This window comes from Phascolarctos cinereus, unplaced genomic scaffold (assembly GCF_003287225.1).
Source record: "Phascolarctos cinereus isolate Bilbo 61053 unplaced genomic scaffold, phaCin_HiC Scaffold_1;HRSCAF=81, whole genome shotgun sequence".
NCBI lineage: Eukaryota > Metazoa > Chordata > Mammalia > Diprotodontia > Phascolarctidae > Phascolarctos > Phascolarctos cinereus.
Genome location: NW_027555514.1, coordinates 46,798,243 through 46,821,912, shown reverse-complemented (window position 1 = coordinate 46,821,912; position 23,670 = coordinate 46,798,243). Strand labels below are relative to the sequence as shown.

General features: G+C 41.9%; 1 protein-coding gene across 1 annotated transcript in view; it reads left to right on the top strand.

The window, feature by feature from the left end:
• The first annotated feature begins 2,596 nt into the window (after positions 1–2,596).
• SUSD5 (sushi domain containing 5) overlaps positions 2,597–23,670 on the top strand; it is a 108,957-nt gene continuing 87,883 nt past the window's right edge. The window contains exons 1-2 of the mRNA XM_020987404.2: positions 2,597–3,149; positions 19,809–19,986. Of these exons, the coding sequence (XP_020843063.1) occupies positions 3,041–3,149; positions 19,809–19,986 (287 nt within the window). The 5' untranslated portion in view covers positions 2,597–3,040. The remainder of the gene's footprint in view (positions 3,150–19,808; positions 19,987–23,670) is intronic.

Genomic DNA, 23,670 nt, shown 5'->3' with positions numbered 1-23,670 from the left:
GAAAACCAAACTGCAAAGGGTTGAGGGGAACCAGATGAAATGGAGGGAACAAGCCAGCAACTTTTTCAAGAAATTTGGCTGAGAAAAGGTGTAGACCCCAATCCTGTCACCCATTATGGCAGTTGTCTCTCCTGTTTCATGAGACCTGCAAATTAGATATCACCTTCATCTAACCTCTAACAGAGTAGAGCCAAGGATGGAACCAGCATCTTGTAGTCAATAGAGTGTTTTACTCAGTAAAGAGATCTGGATTCAAATCCTGCCTCAGACAATAACTATGTGTACAAGTCACTTAACATCTCAGTGCCTTTATTTCCTCATCTGTACAGGGGGTACTAATTTAGGGGCAAAAGGATATTAGAGCTGAGTGTGGTGGCACATGCCTAGAATCTCAGCTACCAGGGAGACTGAGCTGGTGGATCTCTTGAATTCTGAGCTACAGTGAGCTATGCCAATCTTACATCGGAACTGTTTGGCATTAAAATGACAACCTCTTTGGAAAGGAAAGGGGTATCAGATTGGTCACTCCCAGGTTGGAAGGGGAGCAAGTCAATGGTCTCATGCTGATCTGTGACAGTGTATAGATCAAGAGTGGGATTAAGCCCATGAGCAAACTGCGCTTTTGGCCTGGCTGAACTAAGAAAACCCAGTTGTTAAAAAAAAAAAAGAGTACAATTTCATTGTGTCTGATTCTTCATGACCCCAGTTGGGGTTTTTTTGGCAAAGATACTAGAGTGGTTTGCCATTTCCTCCTTCAGCTCATTTTACAGATGAGGAAACTGAAGCAAATAGGGTTAAGTGACTTACCCAGGGTCACACAGCTAGTAAGTGTCTGAGGCTGGATTTGAACTCAGGAAGATGAGTCTTCCTGACTCCAGGTGTGGCACTCTATCCACTATGCCATCATTTGTAATCAAGAAGAAATTACTTCAAATTCTTCATATAAGGTTAATTAGCTTTGTTAACATGGACAAGTCAGGTGACTGCTCCTAATCTCAGACAATTCTCAGAGATTTATACATAAAATTATAGAAGGTATTACAATGTGCTTGGGTGGAGGAAGGTCTCACATCAACAAAATCACAGATCTTTGATTTACTAACTTATCTTGACCACCCTGATCATCTAATTTATAGGATTTTTGTGTAATAATAAAATGATTATTATTACAGGAGTGTGGGTTGTCATCCTCATCTTCATCACCATCTCTGGGCACTCTACTGAGGACCTCCTTCCATCTTGGCATCCAATCCATTTCTGTCCAGATCTCCCCGTCTTTTAGATAAAGACAGTAGGTGAGAGTCTTTGTCAAATGTCTGGTTGAAATATCATGTCTCAATATTTAACAGCATTTTCTTGACCTATCAGTCAAACTGGGCCAGTGATGTTTCACTGAATGGTAATTCATAGCATCCTGGACCTAGGATTGGAAGAAACCTTAGAGGTATCTAATCCAACTCTCATTTTATATGGAAGCAAGCCTAGATAAGTTAAGTGACTTGTTCAAAGTCACAACAGGTACCGAACATCTAAGGTGAGATTTGAATCTAAGTCTTCTGATTTTAAAGTCAAATGGAAATCGAAATATGTTACTCTTACAAGTTGTTTCGAATGAATGTTTTCAAACAAAATTCCATGTGATATGGCTAGATTTGATTTGGTTATGTACAAATTTCCACAGAGTATAGAGGCCTTTCTGAGGAAATGTGTTTGCTATGTAAATAGTTCTTGTGTCACTTTGATGTGCCGGGTCAAAATGCAGCTGTGTCCCAGGGCTGCTATATTCATGATCCCAAACTGCCAGCTGCTCCCAAAGGCTATCTCTTTAACATCAAAATTTCATCCATGGTGTTATAAGGCTGCCAGTCCTAGAACCCCAGAATTCAAATGAGAAGCTACCTAAAGAGAAAGGGAAAGGTATAAGTGGGTGTCAGCAAGCTGCAGGTATGACAGAGAAGAGAGGCAGTGAAAAAAGAATTATCAAGGCTATATGTAATCAGAAAAGGAAGTGGACTGGTCATGTGATAAGCATGAGAGAGAAAACATGGACAACGCATTGGAGACCTTCAGGTCTGCAGTGATAGTAGAGAGACAAAGTGGTGCACTGAAAAGAGGGCTGGATCCCTCCAAGGGCTTGGGTTCAAATCCTGACCCAGACACTTAACTACCTGAATAATCTCCAGTAAATTATTTCATGGCTCTAAGAGTCAGTTTCCTTAACTATAAAAAAGAGGGGCAGGTTTGACTAGATGCCCCCTAAAGTCTGTTCGTGCTCAAAATCTATAATATAGGAAGGATTCATATGAAACAAGGGATAAGATGCTCACAGGATCAAAAGCCTTAGAGAGTATTCCAACGGTGTGAATGTTGCAGTTCTACCCGTTAGTAGCAGATGGAGAGAGGGATTGGAGCCTCAGATTCCTTGCAGACCGTCCTCCCCTCGTCTTCACAGTCAGCTCTTTGCCTCCTAGTGCCCCTCCACTCCTCCTTCTACTCCTCCTTATCCTACTCCTCCCTCCCTTCCTCCCTCGGTCCCCCCTCCCTCCCTCCCGCCCCCTCCCTCCTTCGCCCCCTGCACTGGTTTGGCTGGCTCAGGGCTGAGTCCGGAGCTCTGCAGTGTGACTGGGCGATGTGACTTTTCACACCAGCCCTCCAGGTGCACACCAGCCCCCCAGCAAGGCAAGGACTGGATAAAGGCGCCTCCCCAGCCCAGCAGATCGGCCTCAGACCCCGTACCCTACCCGGGTCTTTGCCACACCTCGGCCTCCCTCTCTTCTGGCTTCCCCGCGGACGCCAAGGAATCTTTCCCCTTCCTTCTATCTCACCCCGCCCCCCAAACCCTGTCCTTCTCCCTCTTTTTACTATCCCTCCCTCCTAATCTCCCCGATCCCATCCTGGGAAGAAGGGCGCTCCTCAATCGCAGCCCCGGTGTCGGGGGTACTCTCCCACACGCCCTCTCCGTCCTCTCCCAACCCAAAGCAGCGTCCCCCTCCCTACCTTCCCATCCGTGCCCTCCCAGAGCCTCTCGGGGGCCAGAACCATGGCGGCTGGAGGCAGCCGGGGGTCCCAGGCGTCCACCTTCGTCCAGTGCCTCGGGGGCGCCCTGCTGCTGCTGCTGAGCCTCTGGTGCCTGTCGGTGAGGGCTGACGGTGAGTAAGGGAATGAGCAGGGTAATCTTCTCTTCTCCCCTTGGTGCCAAGCTGGGCGGGCGGGCCGCCGGTGACCCCCACCTCCACCCCCTCCCGCGGGGGGGCTGATACTTTGTATCAAGTAGAAAGAATTCTAGTGATGCTGAGGACCTGTCTGGGACCCTGAAGGGCTGCCATGCTGAGCTAGAATGGGGACGGGGGCGTCAGAAGAGGAGAATGGCTGGAGCGGGGTGCATAAGTAGGGGAGCTGGAGAAAAGCACACCGCAGGGACTTCCTTCCAGTGAAGCATTCTCAGGAGAATGACCCTGAGGGACTCTGTTTCCATCTTGGGGAGCACTCCCTTGCCTTCTCTCCATACATCCTCACCCCTGCCCACCCAGAGTGCCAAAGCCACCATCCTGCCACCTCCTGGGCTCTGTGTGTGCCTGAGCTGGATGCCACGGAAGCTCTGGGGAAATCTAGGGGAATCGACGAAGCCTGGCCCCGAACCTCTGCCCATGTTCACACCGACCCGAGAGCCCAGCAGCCCATGGGGATTGCCATGTCTCCGCGCCTCGAGGTTAGGCTTTGCCCACAGGGGCTGTGACCTGGATGGAAGGGGGTCTTGCTCAGACAACTTTCTTTCTCCTCTCTGACTAATCAATCCTTCTGAACCTTTTCAAGTTCAAGACTTTTCCTTTATCTGTGGCTTTGAAACAAACCAAAAAGTAAAGGATGCTCCAGAAGCCATTGATCATTAACTTTATAATTCATCTCTTCCATCCTCCTCATTTTACAGATGAAGAAACTGAGACCCAGAGGCAGGAGGTGACTTGCCCAAGGTTATACAGCTAGGAAGTGGCAGAGCGGGCATTTTCACTGCCCTTTCCACTGCAGACCCATATGTTCTATCCCACTACCCCTAAAACTTTTCAGACTCAGATAAGGATGATTGCTTCACACTAGGTTTTGTATTCAAAGGAAGGATTTGACTTTTTTTTAATTACTCTTTTTAAATTAGGGCGATTCAGATACCATATCAATTCATTTGACAAAAACAACTTCATATTACCTTTGGTTTTTTGGAGGGGGAGCGGTGGCGGTCTTAGACTAAATTGAGAAAAAGAAAGAGGCAAACTGTTGGACAGGCCAATTCTCACAGCTTTGGAGGGAAATTGGTTCTTCATTAATTTTGGCTGAGCAGGAGCTTCATGGATAAAGTAAAGGGAATTTCTCAATTTGTTTCAGAGGCTTTGCAATGACTCTGTATGAGTGTGTCTGCATGTGTGTGTTTTAATAACCCTTCTGCCAGAAGGAAACAAAAAGAAGCATTGTAGTAAAAGGGAAAAGGAAACCAAGAGAGGAAAATTATTATGATTATTATTATTAAATTTTTCACTGCTTCTCATCTCATGTCAACGTTGAGGATCTGAGAATTCTGCTTTAGGAAAGATTGAACGGCTTCTTATTTCTCCATATCCTCAGAGAGAGAAGCTAAGGGAACATATTTGTGCTATCAGAGCTATTTGTTGGTGATCTGTTGTTAGTTGTAGTGTTTTGGGCTGGCATGCAAGATTTTTTTTTCACTTATCATTTGCAAATGTAGTCAATGAATGTGTACTAAAATAAGGTAAAGTCAAAAGTTTCTTTTTAAGTCTCCAAATTGAAAAAAAAATGAAAGTTTGCAATATTATTTGCTTCAGTGGATCCTAAGATATTATATGGGATGAAAATGTGTTCCTTCCCCCCATCCCCATAAAAATCTACATCTAGTTAAGAAATACAGATCCTCTCATTTGTGAAAACTGAAGGAAAAATTTCATTGAGCAGGCCATTTAGTAACGCCACACCCGAAAATAAACTGCCTCTTCCACTGATCTCCAGCCAGTACATTTTCCTCCTTTTTCTTTCTTTCTTTCTTTCTTTCTTTCTTTCTTTCTTTCTTTCTTTCTTTTTCTTTCTTTCTTTCTTTCTTTCTTTCTTTCTTTCTCTCTTTCTCTCTTTCTCTCTTTCTCTCTCTTTCTCTCTTTCTCTCTTTCTCTCTTTCTCTCTTTCTCTCTTTCTCTCTCTCTTTCTTTCTTTCTTTCTTTCTTTCTTTCTTTCTTTCTCTTCTCTCCCCTTCCCCATAGAGAAATGTACAGGTATATCTGTACCAAACATATTTATGTGTAAATTAGGGTAATCATTTCCCTAACCCTTCCTTATTTCCATGAATAGTAGGTCAGGTTAGAGCATCTAATTATGAATAGATCAGGAAGGAAGGGGGGTAGAGAGGATGAATTAGAAGAGGAAGAGAAAGTAATCTTGAAAAGTGTTAAGAGGTCATTGCTAGTCAGAAATAAGAAAACACTGTCTCTGAAATTATAAGAATGTAAGTTAGTGGAAAAGATCATTTTGTTCACAAAAATTTGATTAAGGAAAATTCAGGAACACGTCTATTATGTGTGAGTCATGAAAAAACAAGAATTGGAAGATACTCTACTTGTCTTGAAACATCTAAGTTTTAACATAAGCACATAAACACATAAGTACATAAACTCATAGATTCATGAAAGGTTAGAGCTGGGAAGAAACCTTTGATCTCACCTAGTACAGCCCCCAATGTTTCATATCTTTGGGGACCCAGTCTAAAATATTTTAAGGTTATGCAGAACTTTAGATTTTGCAGTTTTGCCATCCAATGTCTCATTCTCACATCAACTCTATGAAATAACTGTGGTATGGTGGAAAGACAGACATGTCAAGTTAGAGGAGTGTGATACAGTAGAAAGAGCCTTGGCTTGGGAGTCAGCGTACCAAGGTTAAAATGCTGCCTCTGATGGAGCTGGTGTGACCTTGGGCAAGTCATTCTTCCTTCTCTGGGCATTGGACTCAACCTCTTACCTCTGTTCCAGATTTTTGAGCCTGTGATCCAAGTTCGAATCCCAGCCTTGCTACTCTTTACCCATGTAACCTTGGGCAAGTTACTTCCTTTCTCTTGGCCTTACTTTCTTCTTTTGTAAAATAAGTGAATTGGACTAAATTAGATATAAATTCCCTTCTAGTTCTATTTAATATCCCTTCCAACTCCAAATCTATGTTCCTAAGTAGAGCAAGCATTATTATTCCCACTTGACAGGTGAGAAAACCTCTTTATTTTTACTAACTTCTTAACTGAAATTTGGCATTTCATTTAATTATGAGTATAGACCACAAGATGGGGAAAATCTCCACTCTAGACCATTCTGTAACATTATCTGTGCATTCATATCAACCGATAATAAAATGACTCCCTCTTCTTCCAAGAGAGAGTAGGAAATCAGGAAGTGTTTTGTGGTTGGGGAGTAGGTCTCTTAAAGAAATAGAATTCCTGGCTATCATTTCACCATCTTCTATTCTCTAAGTGGATTCAGGTCCAATGAGAAGGCATGACAATAGGCAGTTGATAACTATGTAGCTCAAGATTTCTCTAGGACAATCTCTAGTGTCATGAGCCAATGGATGGAGTAGATTTGGTCAAAAGAAAAGCACTCACTGTGCCTATGGTTACCCAGAACCAGGCAGAGTGGAGCTCTATTACCTGATATGTTAGACAAGAATCGAATCAGCATCCAGGATCCAATTTGAGGATGAGTTTGATTAATTTCCTACAGGTATCTTTTTATAAAGTGAAGAGTCTTATGTGATGTGAAGAAGGAAACACTCTCCAAAATCTGTTTCCTTAAGGTTAGCCAATTCATAAACATTTACACTTACTAGCTGTGTGACCCTGAGCAAGTCATTTAATCCTGTTTGCCTCTGTTTCGTCATCTGTAAAATGAGCTGGAGAAGGAAATGGCAAACCACTCCAGTATCTTTACCAAGAAAATCCCAAATAGGGTCACAAAGAGTCAAACATGACTGAGATGACCAAACAATAACTAAACATTTATTAAGCTCTTACCATGTGCCAGGCACTGTGCGAAGTGCTGGGGATACAAAGAGAGGCAAAAACAATCCCTGCCCTCAAGGGGCTGACAGTCTAATGCTGGGAGACAACATGCAAACATCTGGGTACAAACTGTATACAGGATAAACTGGAAATAAGCAACAGAAGGAAAGTGCTAGAATCAGGGGAGATAGAGAAAGCCTTCAGTTTGGAATGTCAATCAGTCAGCTGACAAGCAACTATTAAACACTTCCTATGTGCCAGGAACTCTAGAGGGTTTTTGAAAAAGTGAAAGGTATCTCTCTTGAGAAGCCCCAGTCTAAAACAGCAAATCAGGTAATGCTTCAATATTTCATTCACTCACCTCACCATAGTGGACGGTAAAAGAAGGATATCATGGGATGTATATTGCATCCCTGTCACTCGAATAGCTCACATTTGTATCATTTGGTCTTCATAACAACCCTTTGAGGTAGGTGCTAGTATCATCCCCATTGCATGGATGAGGACACTGAGGTTCAGAGAGATTAATTAACATCTCTAGGATCACACAGCTCGTAAATATTTGAGGCTGGATTCAGACCAGGTCTTCCCAACTCCTGGTCTACACCTCTATTGACACCTACTTCTAATGAAATCTAGACAGCAGTTGGCAGCCTTGTGTCTTGATAGGTGCCCTTTATCCCTGTTGCTTTTTCAACATTGTACTCTACTTCCACCACCTTACAGTTGTGAGGGTCAAAAGAAAACCCAGTCTGAGCTAAGGGGAACATACTTACTCTATACAGGGTGTCCTGAAAATCTTTGTGCAGTTCTCAGATTTCTCAGACTAAAACTGAACTAAGACTTTTGGGACACTCATGCTGTCATTTCACTGAATGGACCACATGCAAGCCCACACCAGGACAAAGCTGCATGAATAATAATTTTTTTAAATCTTTAAATTCTCATCCCTGTTAAGTGGCTTTACTCTCTCCCATATGACATGTTAGTGGGGGAGGTCCCTTCTTCACATTCTGGCTCCCTAGTGTGTCTTCTTCCTGCCTGCTACAACACCCATCAAGCCCAATTGTATTTTGCAGATGCTAAGTTGCTCTGACAAATAGGATGATAGGACATATTATCAGTTAAAATTTCTTTCCCCGCCCCCAACTCCATCACATCCTTTTTGTTCTTGGATAGCAAAAAGCATGTGTTTCTTTCAGAATTTGAATTAGGTAGAGTCTTTCAAGATTTCAGACCTAGTACCTTTTTCATTTTTTAATTGTGGGTCAAAAAGAAATGCCCTCACAGCTGGTCGTAATGAGGGGTGGGTGGGTCATATGGAAATCCAGGACCTTCGTTTTTCCAACAGTAAAACCCCAGTTGCCTTGTGTTAGCAGCTTGAAAAACATATGAAGGACTCCAAAAAATGTTGCTAACTTGAGTTTTTGCTGAAAACTTTAATGCTGCTGTTCAGTCAGGATGTAGGTTTCCAGTGGAACAAAGAAGCCAGTTCTGAATGCCTGTTGGATGAAAAAAATAGAATGAATCACAGTGGGTCGCATTCTCTTCATGAGGGCTCACAGAATACCCATGAATATTAGCATACTCAGAAGACCAGAGCCCCCAATATTTCAAGTGTGAGGATTTTTTTGGGAATGATCTGAGTAAATAAGTCAGCAGTTAGGACAACCATAGAAAATGACTAAAATGGACACATTCATTTATATACATATATAATATATACACTCACCATATGTATATGTGTATTTCCATTGGAGGGAGAAAGACAGTGAATAGAGAATGGAAGAAAAGGATATTTTGTAGACAAAGTATGAAGAAAATTGAAAACTGGATCTAGAAATAGCTCTAATTCTCCCCTAGACACTTGATTCCTGCTACTTCTCTTTTTTTTTCCAATGGAAAGGAGAGTAACTGCAAAGAAAGTATACCTTAAAAATAAACAACCCTACCTCTACTTATTATTTTAAGGCTTCTTACCCAAGATTGTCAGAAGTATTCTTCTCCAAGCCCCATCCCCATCCACCCACCCACCCATTGTTACTGAATCTTTGCCAAGTGCCTGAGATGAGCAGCAAGGTGCAAAGAAAAACAGATTTGCATTGAGAGCACAGCACTGGGCCTTTTTGTGATTGGCAAATATTCATTTTCTTATTTTAATAAAGCGGTAGTCAAGACAGACTTAAATAATTAGAAAGATTAGTTGTTCACAGTTGGATCATACCAATATAATGAAAATGACAGTAGTGCTTAAATAATGTACTAATTCAGTGCCATACATGAAGGTGGCTGAAGCAGGCACTGTGGAGCACTTAGAGGTTGGTCAGACATCTAAGAAGCCAAGGTCATCCACCGTATCCCCCCATCATTGCCAGTGGTCTTGACTTTTGTCCAGCCACTGGACTTTGATGACAATGGAAGAGAGAGTAAGGCTGATGACTGTGAAACTCTGCCTCACTTAAATCCAATTTGTATGAAAGTGAAGACATCATGCAAAGTCACTGGTCCTTTTCGGCAACAAGTATTGACTCTTTCAGATAAGTTCTTTTGAAAGCAGCTGTTCCTTTCAGATAGCTAGGAGGAAGTGATTACAAGTCCATGGAGAACAAAGACCCAGGAGATGAGCTCAGAAACAACTCCTACTTCTTTTGTCATTTTACTGCTTCTTTGATCACTTTTTTTTCAGGTGAGGCAATTATAATTTAGTTCCCCAAAGCATAAAACCGCACTTAGCGATATTATTTGCCCTTCTTTCGAAGAAGACCATGACCTCAGGTAGCTGATGCTGTGACTTTCAGCAGCCCTCCCTCACTTAATGATATGGGAAAGAAAGGGAAAACAATGCTGTTAACTAAATGCTGAGGTTTTATTTTGTTTCTTTATGATCTCCACCATAGTTTTCTCTAATGCCTGATGAGGCAGGAAGATGACCCTAAATACCAATCAATCAATTAGCACATATTTATTAAGCACTTACTATATGTATGATGCTGGGGATAGTCTAAAGTGAAACAGTCCCTGCCCTCAGGGAGCTTTCAGTCTGGTTGGGGGAGACAAGGTGCAGATCTCTACTTAGAAACAAAACAGGTAGAAGGGGATTTTAAGAAATAACACCAGCAGCTGTGTTGGGAGTGGGTGTAATTAGCCAAAAAAGGCAATATTTGAGGGGGAGTCCTGAGGGAAACTAGGGATTCTAAGCAGCAGAGGAGGTAAGAGTATTTTAGGCATAAGTAAATTCAGACATGGAGAGGGAGGTTGAATGTACTGTGAGGAACAGTAAGGCCAGTTTGACCGGACCTTAGTGTGCATGAAGGGGAATAATGTGTGAAAAGGCTAGATAGGGCCAGGTTGTGACAAGCTTTAAATGCCGAGTAGAGGAGACTGTACATGATTCTAGAAGTGATAGGGGGTCATCGGAGTTTGTTCAGTGGAGAAGTGCCACGATCAGATCTGTGCCTTCGGAAAACACTTTGGCAGCTGTTTGAAGGATGAGCTGGAGTGAGGAGAAATCTGACCCAAGCAGTCCAGTAAAAATTCTATTGTATTAGTACAAGGGAAAGGTGATAAGATTTGGAAGTATGGCGGTGTGATGCCTATGGAGAGGAGAGAACCAATGCGCAGGTAGAAAAGACAAGATCTGGCAAGTGATCGAATGTGAGGGGCGAGCTGAGTAGGACCTGTGAACTTGGGGGCCTGGTAGGACAGTAGTAAAGAAGTTTGGACACTGGGTGAGTTCGAACAGAAAGGTAGTGAGCTTCACTTTGAATGCTTGGGGTTGGAGAAGCCAATGGGCCATCCAGGCCCTGATGTCCCAGGGGCAGTTGGTAGTGGAGCTCAAGCTCTGGCAGGCCATACACCAAGCTGAAAAGGCTCTGAGAAGGGGCCCTGGGCAAGTCATTTTCTTTTTGTTTGCCTCAGTTTCCTCAAGTGTAAACAGGGATAATAAATAGCAGTACCCACTTCCCAGGGTTGTTGTGAGGATCAAATGAGATAATATTTTTTAAGGTGCTTAGCACAATGCCATTGGAGGCACATTATAAAGGCTTATTCCCTTTCCCCTTCATGTCATTGGTTCAGTTACAGACAGTTAGGTAATCTAATGGAAAGACCTTTGGCTTTGGAATCAGGAAGCCCTGAGGTCAAAACCTGCCTTCAGCATTTAATAGCTGTGTGACTCTTGGGCAAGTCACTTAAGCTCACTAAGCCTCAGTTTTTTCATCTATAAAACACGGGGGTTGGACTTAATAGCCTCTAAGGCCCCTTCTAATTCTAAAACCATTATCCTATAATCTTTTGGTTTCTTATAATCTTATTTTTCCTATAATCCTATAATCATAAGATTTCAATTCAATTCAATTTTGATTCAAATTCAATTCAACTCAACATTTATTAAGGGTCTACTTTGTGCGAGACACTATTGTTACGGAGTTGTCTCAATGCTCCTCTAAATAATAATAATAAATAATTAATAATAATAGTAGCTCACATGTATATAGGGCTTTAAGGTTAACAAAGCATTTATACAGAACAGAATCTGATTTGATCCTGACAACAGCCCTATGGGGAAGTATTGTTATCAGTCCTAAATTGAGGAAACAAGCTCAGAGACATTAACTGTCCAGGGCCTCACAGCTAGTAGGTATTTAAGTATTAGTAAGTACTTAAGTATATAGTATTTAAGTCTTCATTCCATTAGACTGTGAGCTCTTCAAAGGTAAGAACCATCTTTTGCCTTTTCTTGTATCCCCAGGGCTTGCTTAGCTCAGTGTTTGGCGTGTAGCAGGCATTTAATAAATGCTTATTGACTAATCTACTGTCTAATTCAAGGTCCAGTGTTCCTTGGAGTCATGAAGACATGGCTTCAGGTCTTACCTTTGACACATGGTAGCTGTGTGACTATTGGCAAGTCAGTCAATGTCCCAGGCAAGGCTCCAAGATGCTTAGTTGCAGATCTGTATCTGTGGTGAAAGTCTCCATACCAGGAGTTAACCACATTGATGTAATCATAGGTCTGGATGAAAAAAAAACTATCAATGGAACAGAGAATATACACATTCATGATATGTAAAAGAAAGGTACCCTGTCCCAGACTTGATGGTTCCTAAGATTTCTAACTTAATATTAAAAATTCAGGCCTAGCTAATCTTCTCAGTATTCTTTTGGCCAGGAACATAGCTCCCTCATGATCCCAAAGGACAATGGAGTCTTCTTTTGAAAAATAGCCTCCCTCTTCCACCATCTTGGGATTCACTCATATAGGTGGCCTTCTGAAGTTCAAGGCTCATCATCAGTGAATTGAAAAGGACCCTGATTGCATGGTGCCTTTGGGGTGTTTCAACCCCACATTCCTACTTAATCACAGAGTATCTCTCCTCTCCCCTTCAGTGAAGGGAAAGCAAGGAAATACAAGAAGGATCTGTGTTCCTATCACCCCCCAATTAAAATATACCACCACTCTGAAAATACACAAAGCAAGGCCATCTACCACAGGGATTTGAGCCAGCCCTTGAAGTCTGGGTGGGATTTTGATTTGTGAAGAGGATAAGGAAGCACATTCCACAGGAGAAAAATGGCACAGAGCAAAGACACAAAGTGGACAATGAGCGTGTTGTGTAAGGGCTTACATGGCAAGGAAGTCAGCCTAGCTAGAATAGGGGATTTGCTCTGGTCAGTAGGAGGAGACAAGAGGGTCAGGTCATTGCTAGCTCTTGAGGTCAAGTTAGCCACAAAACCTTCCACCAGCCAGAGTTAGACAGGTATGCAGCTGTTGTTGGCACAAAGGATGATAAGATCATAGCCTTAGAGCTAGAAGGGACCTTAAAGGTCATTAAGTCCAACTCCTTCATTTTACAGATGAGGAAACAGAAGCTGAGGAAGGTTAAGTGACTGGCCCAGGGTTACACAGCTACTGAGTGTCTGAGGCCATATTTGAACTCAAGTCTCCACAGCTCCAATCCACCATGTACATGTGTCCACCTAGTACAAGACTACATTGTGACATGGGATGGTTAAGTTACATTTCTTTTACCAACCCACATTCATGACCAGATAAAGTTGTGAGAGAGTGCCATTCTAAGTGTTTTGCCTAAATGTTCCCTGAGGAACAGTGCTAGGTCCTAGAAGAAAATCAGGAAACCAAGCGATGACATGGGGGTGAGAGGGGTGAGGGTGGGATAGACATTACCTCTAGCTAACTCTTGTGAGATTTTCATTTTTTTTAAACCCTGCATTTGGGAAGCATGTCTCCCTAATCAGTCAGAATCCAATGTTGAATGATGTCACAACTCTGAGAGCTCACACGCAGGTTTCTGTGAGGTAGAGTCCAGAAAATTTCCTCAAGTGAGAGAGTCTGCCTCCTGACCTCAAGGAGTATGTGAAAACAATAGATAACATCCATCTGTAAGCACACACACACACACACACACACACACACACAACCAAGGCTTTGATTTGGGGTAGATTTGTGCCACATAAAAATTTGGGGTTAGTGCTAGTAAAGGATTCTCAGCATTAACAAGAGCCATGTCTTAAATAAAGTGATGTCTTCCTGGTTTCTGTCCAAAACTCTTAACAATGGCACTGAGATCTCCATCCACAGTGTTTGGCCCCTTGGGGTTTGAGCACCAACTGGCTCTGTAAATGGGATAGGGCAATGGTGTGAACATCCTCAGAGAGTAGACTTTGAAAAGATGGTGCTAGGAATAGAATAGCATCTACCTTCCTACCACCTGAGGCAAGAGGCTGGGTTCTGTGAATCCTGATACCTCTGCGAACGACATGCTTTTGAAGTCTGCCCAAGTAAAAGATCTTCCTCATTTTTTATACACAACTTAAGGGTGTTTTTTTTTATTCCTGAAGGACCAAATCCTTAACTTTCCAAGATTGCAATAATAGTGTTAATCTTGCTTAAGAAAGGAAGGTATGTGGGCAGAAGGCTGGAGAAGCAACACCAATTTCTCATTTCTGGAGGGCCTTTTCATCCTAGGATCTGAAGACACTCAATAAATATTAAATCCTTATCTCTCATTTGGTTCTCTTGAAGGAAAGAACAATTTGTTTCTGTTGTGGAAGGGAAAAGTAAGACGTGAATAATTTCACAACTTCTCCAACTTTGTGGCAAAATCTGGGACCTGAACTGGAGGGTCCACGCTTTAGCCATTGGATCAACTCCTCTTTCATTTTGTATACCAAAATACCCCCAGGGTGAGGCTGATTTCCTTCTTTTCTTATAAATTTTAATTATCCTTTGGGTTGTATAATGAAACAGGTTTGGGTAGCCACGTCAGAGGACTGGGCTGTACCCGCTTCATTATACACATGTGAGTTCTGACTCCACTATCAAATCTGCCTCCTTATACTGGTGTCTGAATCTTACTTCTGCCACTTGTTACTTCTGTGACCTTGGACAAGACCCTTAGCCTCTTTGGGATTCTGTTACCTCATCTGTGATGAGGAGGTTGGGCTACCCAGCCTTTAAGGTCCCTTGTTCCAACCTTATATTTTTGTATAAGAAGGGGACCCCATGGTGACAGGACCCTGGAGGTGCTTAGACCCTACTGCCTGGGGGACAAAGAAGCAAGGCACAGTTAGAGAAAGAAGCATATCCTTCTCCTACCCCTAGGGAGGAAATCTGCCTTCCCCCATTTTTTCCCCTTGGAACAAAGCCCCGATCACTCTGTGATATTTATAGTTTTGTTCACACATTGACTTTTGTGGGGTTCCAAGTTTCCCAAATCCTATTCACAGTTTTGAAGTCTTTTTTCTTTTGAACATGCAATGAAGGTAAAAGTCAATCATTTCTATTCATCTACTGATTCATGAATGCTTTAAATACCTAAGGCAAAGGCTCTTAACCTGAGATCCCTATGTAGATTTCAGGGAGTCAGTGAGTTTCATTTAAAAATATTTTTATAACTATATTTCAATATAATTGATTTCCTTTGTATTTTATTTTTATTCATTTAAAAACATTATTCTGAGAAGGGCTTCACCAGAATGTCAGAAGGGTCCAGGGTACAAAAATGGTTAATAGATGAGAAACCAGAGACACAGCACACACATCCACACGGAAGGAGCAGAGAAACCCTGGGTTAGTTTCACAAAGGCATTTTCCTAAGTGGATCTCCCAGCTTCTGATCATGCCTCATCCTACTTTGGACCCTATGGAAGCAACGTTTCATGACTGAGGATTTTAGCTGGGCCTTGGCCCGCGTAGCCCTTTGTATCCTTTTGATGAATTTGAGGCAATATTATTTTTATTCCTGTCGGATTACCACTTCGCTTTATGAATCCCTGAATAAGACTGATGGGGATGAATATCTGGAGCCTGGTGCCTCAGAAGCCCATAACTCAAGCCAAGCAAAGGAAATCCAACAGGAGTCTTGCCTTCATATGGCAGTAAGAGGAGTACTGAGCTCCAGAGGACTGCCAGGGAGGAAGGAGCACGTCAAGTTGGTACACCCAAAAGTATCCCAGCCAGGGCATGAGCCCAGTTCATCTAACCAGCCCTTGGCCAAGTCCAACCAATATTCTAGACTGGAAGCTTCTAGAATTTGTGTGTTTCAGAAGCTTTTGTTTGCTTGTTACACATACTTTTGATTCAGGAATGATGATAAGAATTCCAAGGCCCCAACTATTAAAGAGAAATTTTACTTTTTTTAAAAGTCTGATTTTTTAATTTGTTACATAACACACACACACACACACACACACACACACACACACACGATTTTCTTTGGGGAGGATGGATTGTAGACAGGTGGTTTTACTGGAAGAGAAACCCCAATGTGGAAACACCATCTACTAATGCAAACTGGTAACGCACACACATATTCCCATATGTACATACCTATACATATGCATAGGCTCCGTAGTTTTGTGTTGGTGTTATTGTTTTCTAAGATGTCTGTTGTGGTATATTCTGGGACTCCTCTGCTTCACAAGGAGGGTTACATACATGCACATGTATACATATAGGCAGCAGTGTAGTAAGTAGAGAGCCAGCCATGACCTTAGAAAGATCTTGGTTCACATCCTACCTAAGATGAACTAGCTGTGTGACCCTGGACAAGTCACTTAACCAGTTCATGTCCCAGGCAATTCTCAGAAACTGTGAGGTATAGAGCAGCTAGGGGGAGAGCAGTTTCCTTATGAGGACTTCCCTATAGCAATGAAAACACAGGTCTAGTCCAAGAATCTGTGTGTGATGAATCTGTGTCCTGGGCTAAAATCCTCTGGTTCTCTGAACTACTTTTGCCCTGGGTAGCTCATGGCAGCATTCGCTGTTCTATTTGAAGGAGCTGCCCAGCAGAGCAGGGTGAAGAAAAGAGGAAAGAGAGAAGGGAACAAGCAATTGTTAAGTGTCTATTATATTACAGGCATATATTGGGCCCCCAACAGTCCTGTGAGGTAGGTGGCATTATTCTCATTTCACATTTGAGGCACTGGGGCAGACAGAGGTAAAGTGACTTGCTTAGGGTCACACAGTCAACAAGTGTCTGAAGCTGGATTTGAATTCAGGTCTTCAGGATGGATCTAGCTCTGGTGTTCTCTCCAGTATGCAACCTAGATAAAAGCACTTGGAGAGGGAGATACAACCGGAGGAACATTAATGAAATTGGTGAAAATACCAACTTCGGAATTCTGGGGAGCAGCTGGGTGGTGCAGTGGATAGAGCCCCGGCCCTGGAGTCAGGAGGACCTGAGTTCAAATCTGACCTCAGGCACTTGACACTTACTAGCCGTGTGTGACCCTGGGCAAGTCACTTAACCCCATTGCCTACCAAAAAAAGGGGAAAAAAAGGAGTTTTGCCTCACTCTGGAGTACGTTTGGCTGACATGGTCAGGAGGTTTTGAGACAAACCCTGGGTTGATATAGGTCCAGACAGTGGGACTTGACCAAAAGTGAGCTGGCTTCTGGGAATGGGAAGGAGAGAGGCTATTTGCCCAGGTTTCTCAGCATTTTATCAGACTCCAGGCATGGAATGAGGAATTCCAGTTGCCCTTCTGGGAAGATTTTAGCAGAGAAAACTATGCCACAGGATTTCTGAAAGCTATGTCAAATATGTTGCTTCCCTAGGTGTGTATTTAGTCGTATTCTTGCCATGTGTATATACATATATGTGTGTGTATATACACACACATACATGTATATGTGTATGCATGTTCAAATTAAACCAGTTTCAGAAATGGTGCTGACATGTTGTATGAACAAAGTACTAACGGTCCAAGCTTCTTAAAGTGAAAAACCGGAATCACGGCATGAGGATAGCAGCAAACATTTCCAAACAGAAACTAAACCAACCAAACTCTGAAATAAAACAGAGAGACCAAGGAAAGAAAAGAAGGGAAGGTGTTTTTTTTTAAGTTTGAATAGGGCAAAAACAGTGTTATAGGTCATCTTTATTTGCCCACAAACCACTCAATCCAAACCCCAGCCTAACTGACATAAGCTCCATTTAGGGACTGACTTCATCATTTGGCTAGAAGCTGGTCCATCAAGAAGACAAATTCTAATTTTAGGACCATTTCAGTTGTCTCTAAAGCCTTAGGGGATAAAAAATTTGGTAGTAGAAGAGACAGAGACAGACAGACAGAGGGGGAGACAGAGGGATGGAGAAAGAGACAGAGAGAGAATATGTCTATATATGACTACAGAGAAATATTTGTATTTATATATTCAGTAAAGTCTCACTGGAGAGTTTGACTGACTGAGTTCTAAGTTGACTTAGAACATTTTTCAAAGTTGTCTTTGAAATGATTCACAACATTTTTTTCAAAGTTGTCTTTCTGAATTCAAGTTTTAGATCCTGCCTAAGGTTAACCAGGGGAGGAATTGTCATTACTCTTAGCCAATTCCCAAAGCCTTTTTAGTTAACTCCATCCCAGATTAGAGGACATTTTATCTTCCTTGCTGCAAGTGGAGTGCAGGGAGGCAGGGAGTGGATATCAGATGTGGAGCACAGCAGTGTGTTTAAAAGCCTCAGAAGGAAACAGGTTACCCTGAGTCTCTGGGTAAATTTTGCCAGTTTATATAACCAAAAATTGGAATTTATATAATTTTTTAATTTAAAAAATTTTTTTTGTATTTACCAAAACATACAATAACCAAATTTAGACTAAGAAAGCATGGTTCAATAAAAGTTGTCAGTGGACTAGTTCTAACTAATAAATCAATTTTAGAGGTGGTGCAGTATAGTGCAGAAAGGGGACTAAATCTAAAATTGGTAGGCTTTGAGCTCATATCCCACCTCTAATATTTACTAGCTGTGTGGTCCTGGGCCAGCATGTGACTTCTCTGGGTCTCTATTTTTTCATCCACAAAATAGGGATACCTATCTCCTAGGGTTGTGGAGATGCTCAAATGAGACGATGATGATGATGATAGCTAACATTTATATAGCACTTACTTTGTGACAGGCACGGTTCTAAGTACTTTACAATTATTATCTCATTTGATTCTCACAACGACCTTGGGAGGTAGGTGAAATAGTTTGAATCTTTAGATTAAGAATCAGCAAACTATTCTCTACCTTCCCTTTGCCCTCTGATCCTACAGTTTGTCTCTCAAGTTGTTCACATCCAAAATGGATTTGAAATGTCCACCAGTTGGAGTCAGGAAGACCTGAGTTCAAATCCAGTCTCAGATACTTACTAGTTGTACGACACTGGGTATGTTACTTCACCTCTGTTTTCTTCAGTTTCCTCATCTATACTGGATGTTTTTTTCCTTAATAATATTTTTTTCTAATTACATGTAAAAATTTTCAACATTCATTTTTGGTAAAATTTTGAGCTCCAAATTTTTCTCTCTCCTTCCCTCCTCAAGACAGCAAGCAATCTGATACAGGTTATACATGTGCAATCATACTAAACATATTTCCACATTAGTCGTGTTGTGAAAGAAGAATCAGAACAAAAGGGAAAAACCATGAGAAAGAAAAAAAACAAAAAAAAAGTGAAAATGACATGCTTCAGTCTGCATTCAGACTCCATAGTTCTTTCTCTGGATGTGGATAACATTTTCCATCACGAGTCTTTTGAAACTGCCTTGGATCATTGTATTGCTGAAAAAAGCTAAGTCTATCATAGTTATTCGTTGCACAATGTTGCTGTTACTGTGTACAATGTTCTCTTGGTTGTGCTCACTTCACTCAGCATCAGTTCATGCAAGTCTTTCCAGGTTTTTCTGAAATCTGCCTGCTCATCATTTCTTATAGCACAACAATATTCCATCACATTCATGTACCACAACTTGTTCAGCTATTCCCCAATTGATGGGCATCCCTTCAATTTCCCATTTTTTGCCACCACAAAAAGAGCTGCTATAAATATTTTTGTATGTGTGGGTGGACAATTTCTAGGGGCTAAATCTAGGATAGGATACTGTGATGTGATGAAATGATGCATAACATGGGAATGATCTGGTTAAAGGGCTTTGGGGTCTTAGAATTAGGAGTCTAAACTTGGGACCAAGGAACTTTAAAAAAATGTATTCATATAATTGGTTTCCTTTGTAATCCTATGTATCTTATTTTAGGCATTTAAAAGCATTCTTCTTCAAAGGGTTTGTTAGGCTTCTACATAGGCTTTGCTAGGCTACCAAAGGGGCCCCAAAACGCAAAAAAAGAATAAAAACTGCTGTTCTAGAATGGGAAGACCTTGGGGGATAGGATGGCTTGCCAGGTACCTGGCCCTGAGAAATAGACCAGGACAGGTGCTCCTCTGGCTCAGACTGATGGGTCTGCTTGTGTCTGTGTGTTCTCCTGCAGGGAAACTCTTTGTGCTGGAATCCTGGAATGGCTCTCAGGGCCTGGATCTGTCTGTGGCTCAGGCCTCCTGTGCGGCCTCTGGTGCTCACCTCGCTACTGCTGCGGAGCTGCGGCGAGCTGTGCTGGAATGTTCCTTTGCCACGTGCACCACCGGTTGGCTGGCAGATGGCACCGTCGGGTAAGGAAAGCACAACAGTGGCTCTCATTTCCGTACGTCTGATAGCGTTACAAAATGCTCTCCTTCCAGCGGCCCTGCATCCCCATTTTACAGAGGAGAAAAAATGAGCTATTGAGTCCACTGCCGTATGGTTAAATGCTAAGTCCCCAAATGAATTCTTTATTGACTTTTACTTTTCCGTCCACCCCTCCCCTTCCCTTACAGCCAGACTTCTGTCCTTAGGTTAGTCACATGAGTAAGGGTAACCACACTGAAGGTGTAGATAGTGAAGCTACAGCCACTCCAGTAGAATGTAAGCTTCTTGAAGGCAGGGAATTTGAAGAGTCCTTCACAGTACAGCTCAAGTTCTTCCTCCTTTGCCAGACCACCAAAGGGGTCATATCATAAAAAAAGGTTAAAACCTGCTACTCTAGAACAGGAAGACTTTGGGGAAGAGGATCAATCCCTCACTCCTTCTCACCCTTTTAAAGTTGCCCTTTGTTACTTTGTATATGCTTTGTGTTTATCTGTGCAGTGTTTTGTTGTATCCCTCATGCTGAGTATAGTGCCTAACACACAGTAGGTGCAGAAATAACGTTTATTAATTCCCTTAGTAGAATGCATGCTCCTCGAGGACAAGGGATTGTTTTTTTTGTTTGTTTTTTGTCTTTGCAGCTGTAACGCTTAGCACAATGCCTTATGCATAGTAAAAATGGCTTTTGAATCAGTGACTGAACTGAATCATAGGTTAAGTACAATAAGATGTAGTACATCAGGTATAATGTATTCTGTGACCTTGTGCATTTTTTTCAACATGTTTCATCTGCATATTCAATTAGAGGGATTCTAATATAGGAGAAAAAAACACTGACTAGTCCCAGCTCCAAAAACTGGTGGTAAAGTATGCTGCCCACTTCTTGGCAGTAATGCAGAGTGAGATACACATTTTGAGGCATTTTGTTTGACTTGACAATACTTATTACAAGAGGAGGCTTTTATTTTAGGGAGAATGAGTGCACAGTGATTGAAATGAAAAGGAAAAAACAAGGAAAACAATGTTAATGAAAAATTTAAAATACGTAGAAGAGAGGACCAGAGTTCAGAAGGGAAATGTGGATACCACCATGTTAACTTTAACATAGACTTTGAAAAAGAGAAACTACATATATGAAAAAGGCCAGAATTACCCATACAATCCTCTTTTCTGTTTGTCTTTGAATATGCAAGTGTCAATGTTTGTTAATGTCTGTCAAGTTCGTAATAAAAAAAGAAATGAAGTGAGTAGTATTCTGGAAGTCAGTGGACCTGAATTCTGGCACTAACTCTCTCACAAGCTACCTGCATAGCCTTGGGAAAACCACTGATCCTTCCTGGCTTCAGTTTCCCTATCTTTAAATGAAAGTCTTGAATTACATAACCTCTAAGGTTCCTTGTACTCTCTGATTCTAAGAAAACATTTTTTTTAAATGGCCTTGACCTCTAATATAAAGACTAAGGACAGAGAACAAAGTGTACCATCACTTATAAAGATGGAGGTGATATGTTTAAACTCTGGGCTTCCAGCTGGAAATTTCTCAGAGACCCTTTTTGCCTTTTTTTTAAACTAGAAAATAAACAGATTTCCAAAGGGTAGAAGTTTTCTTTTGTATTTCTTGCTGAAGTCTAGGAGTTGCTTAGATGATATGTATACTGATCATTCTGTATGGGAGGGGGGAGAGGGAGCCAGGGGTGAAGGGAGCTTCTGAAGATGTGCCCAGAAATAACTGGGAAAGATCTCCGCTTCTGAAGCATTTTTAAATGTACCTCATATAAAAAAAAAAACCCAAACTCAATGAAATAAAGTTACAAAGGCTGTGGTCAGTAATAAATTATATTACCAGTTACATTGAAAACAGTCCATTATACCAGTAATCAAACTTTTAGGGGGAGTTTTGTTGTTCAGTAATTTTCAGTCATGTCTGACTCTTTGTGACCCCATTTGGGGTTTTCTTGGCAGAGATATGGAAGTGGTTTGCCATTTCCTTCTCCAGCTCATTTTATAGATGAAGAAACCCAGGTAAACAGGGTTAAGTGATTTGCCCAGGGTCAGTGTCTGAGGCCAGATTTGAACTCAGAAAGATGAATCTTCCTGACTCTGGGCATCCCACTCTATCCACCATGCCACCTAGCTGCTCTTTAGGAGGAGTAGAGGTGGTGAAAAAAAAAATAGCCATTTGGTCAGTGACTATAGGTGAGACTAGGCATGGCCAAACCTGTAAGTCCTGCCCCCCCAGCCCTCTCCCCAGTTTTCTAAATCAAAGAGGCACATTGCCTTTATGACCTTGGCCACATGTTTCTATGATTGTTTTGGGAAGTAATCTGGGGCTTCAGGGAACCTCAAAGTGGAGAACCCTACATACTCGGGAAGACCACTCACATGGTAGGTAGGAGTTGGGGCTCCAGGCCTCTGCACAGTGGCTCTGATACTCCATAGTGCTCAGGGGAAATGCCTCCCCTTCCTCACCATGAGATTTGAAAGAATGTGCTTCCCTTCACTGGATGAGGAAATTTGAGAGCTGACTGCTTTTATGTGAGCGTGACCGAGAGAAAGCCATTTGTTGTCTGTGGTCTGTGTTTCCCTATCTGTAAAATGAATGAGTTAGATTAGAAGCAGACCTGTAGGTAACAATTTTAACACCCAAAGTATGCAGCACAAAATGTGCCTTTAGATCAACTTTGTAATTTATGATGTGGAAATCTACAAGACAAAGCGGAAGGGCAGAGGGAGACCCCTCTGAGACAAGAGGCTTCTGGGGAGGTTTATATGGCTGAGTGGGGCAGAGGGAAGAGGGTGGGAACAGGGAGCCACTTACCTGGTATGTCGCCATTGGGATGGAAATAAGGATTATGGAAAGGTCATCATCTGGGAGTTTCCAGCTTAATTATCCTTGCTAACCAAGTGGTAAGCTCACTTATTTCTAAGTTGCCGAAAGAGAGAAGATGCTGTCCAAAATGTAACAGATTTTACAATTATGCAGTCTTTTACATTTTGGCACCCTCTAAATTATAGCTTCCTGTATAAAGTACTGGTCACCCCACCCTAGTTATGACTCTGGTTATGATGCTCAATCTTTGGGGTCACTCCCAGCTCTAACATTCTTTAAGTTTATGATCTTAAATCATGACTATAGTCCAAGTTCCTGCTGCCGTTACCAACTCTTGATTATTCCAGAGCATAGTCCTAGCCTGAGGATTCTCTAGCTCCGGGCTTCTCATCCTCACCCTGGCAGCCTGTCCATTTATTGACTATTTTTATGTGTTATAAAAGCATCAGAAGGTTGAGTCGGGGCAAGGGTGCTAAAACCCCAACCAGTCTTCTTCCTACGGTTTTTGTAGCTCTGGTAAAACATTTTGTAACTGGCTAAAACTATTGGCTGAAACGTCTTTAAAATTATTATTAGCTGTAGATTTCAATGGCTAATGACATCTTTGTCTATACCACCCTCTCCTCCCTAACCAGGGAGAGTCAATGATTACAGAATTATAAAATTGGTAGCAAATTATACCAATTATAGAATTGGTAGCAGACCATTGTTTTGAAGATAATACTAATAACATCTTTCAAGTTTTCTCTCTAAAAACCAGAAAAGGATTGCTACAAGCAACAGACAAAACAATACACAAACTCCAATGATAGAGTAAATTGAAAACCTAAGATTAAAGGAT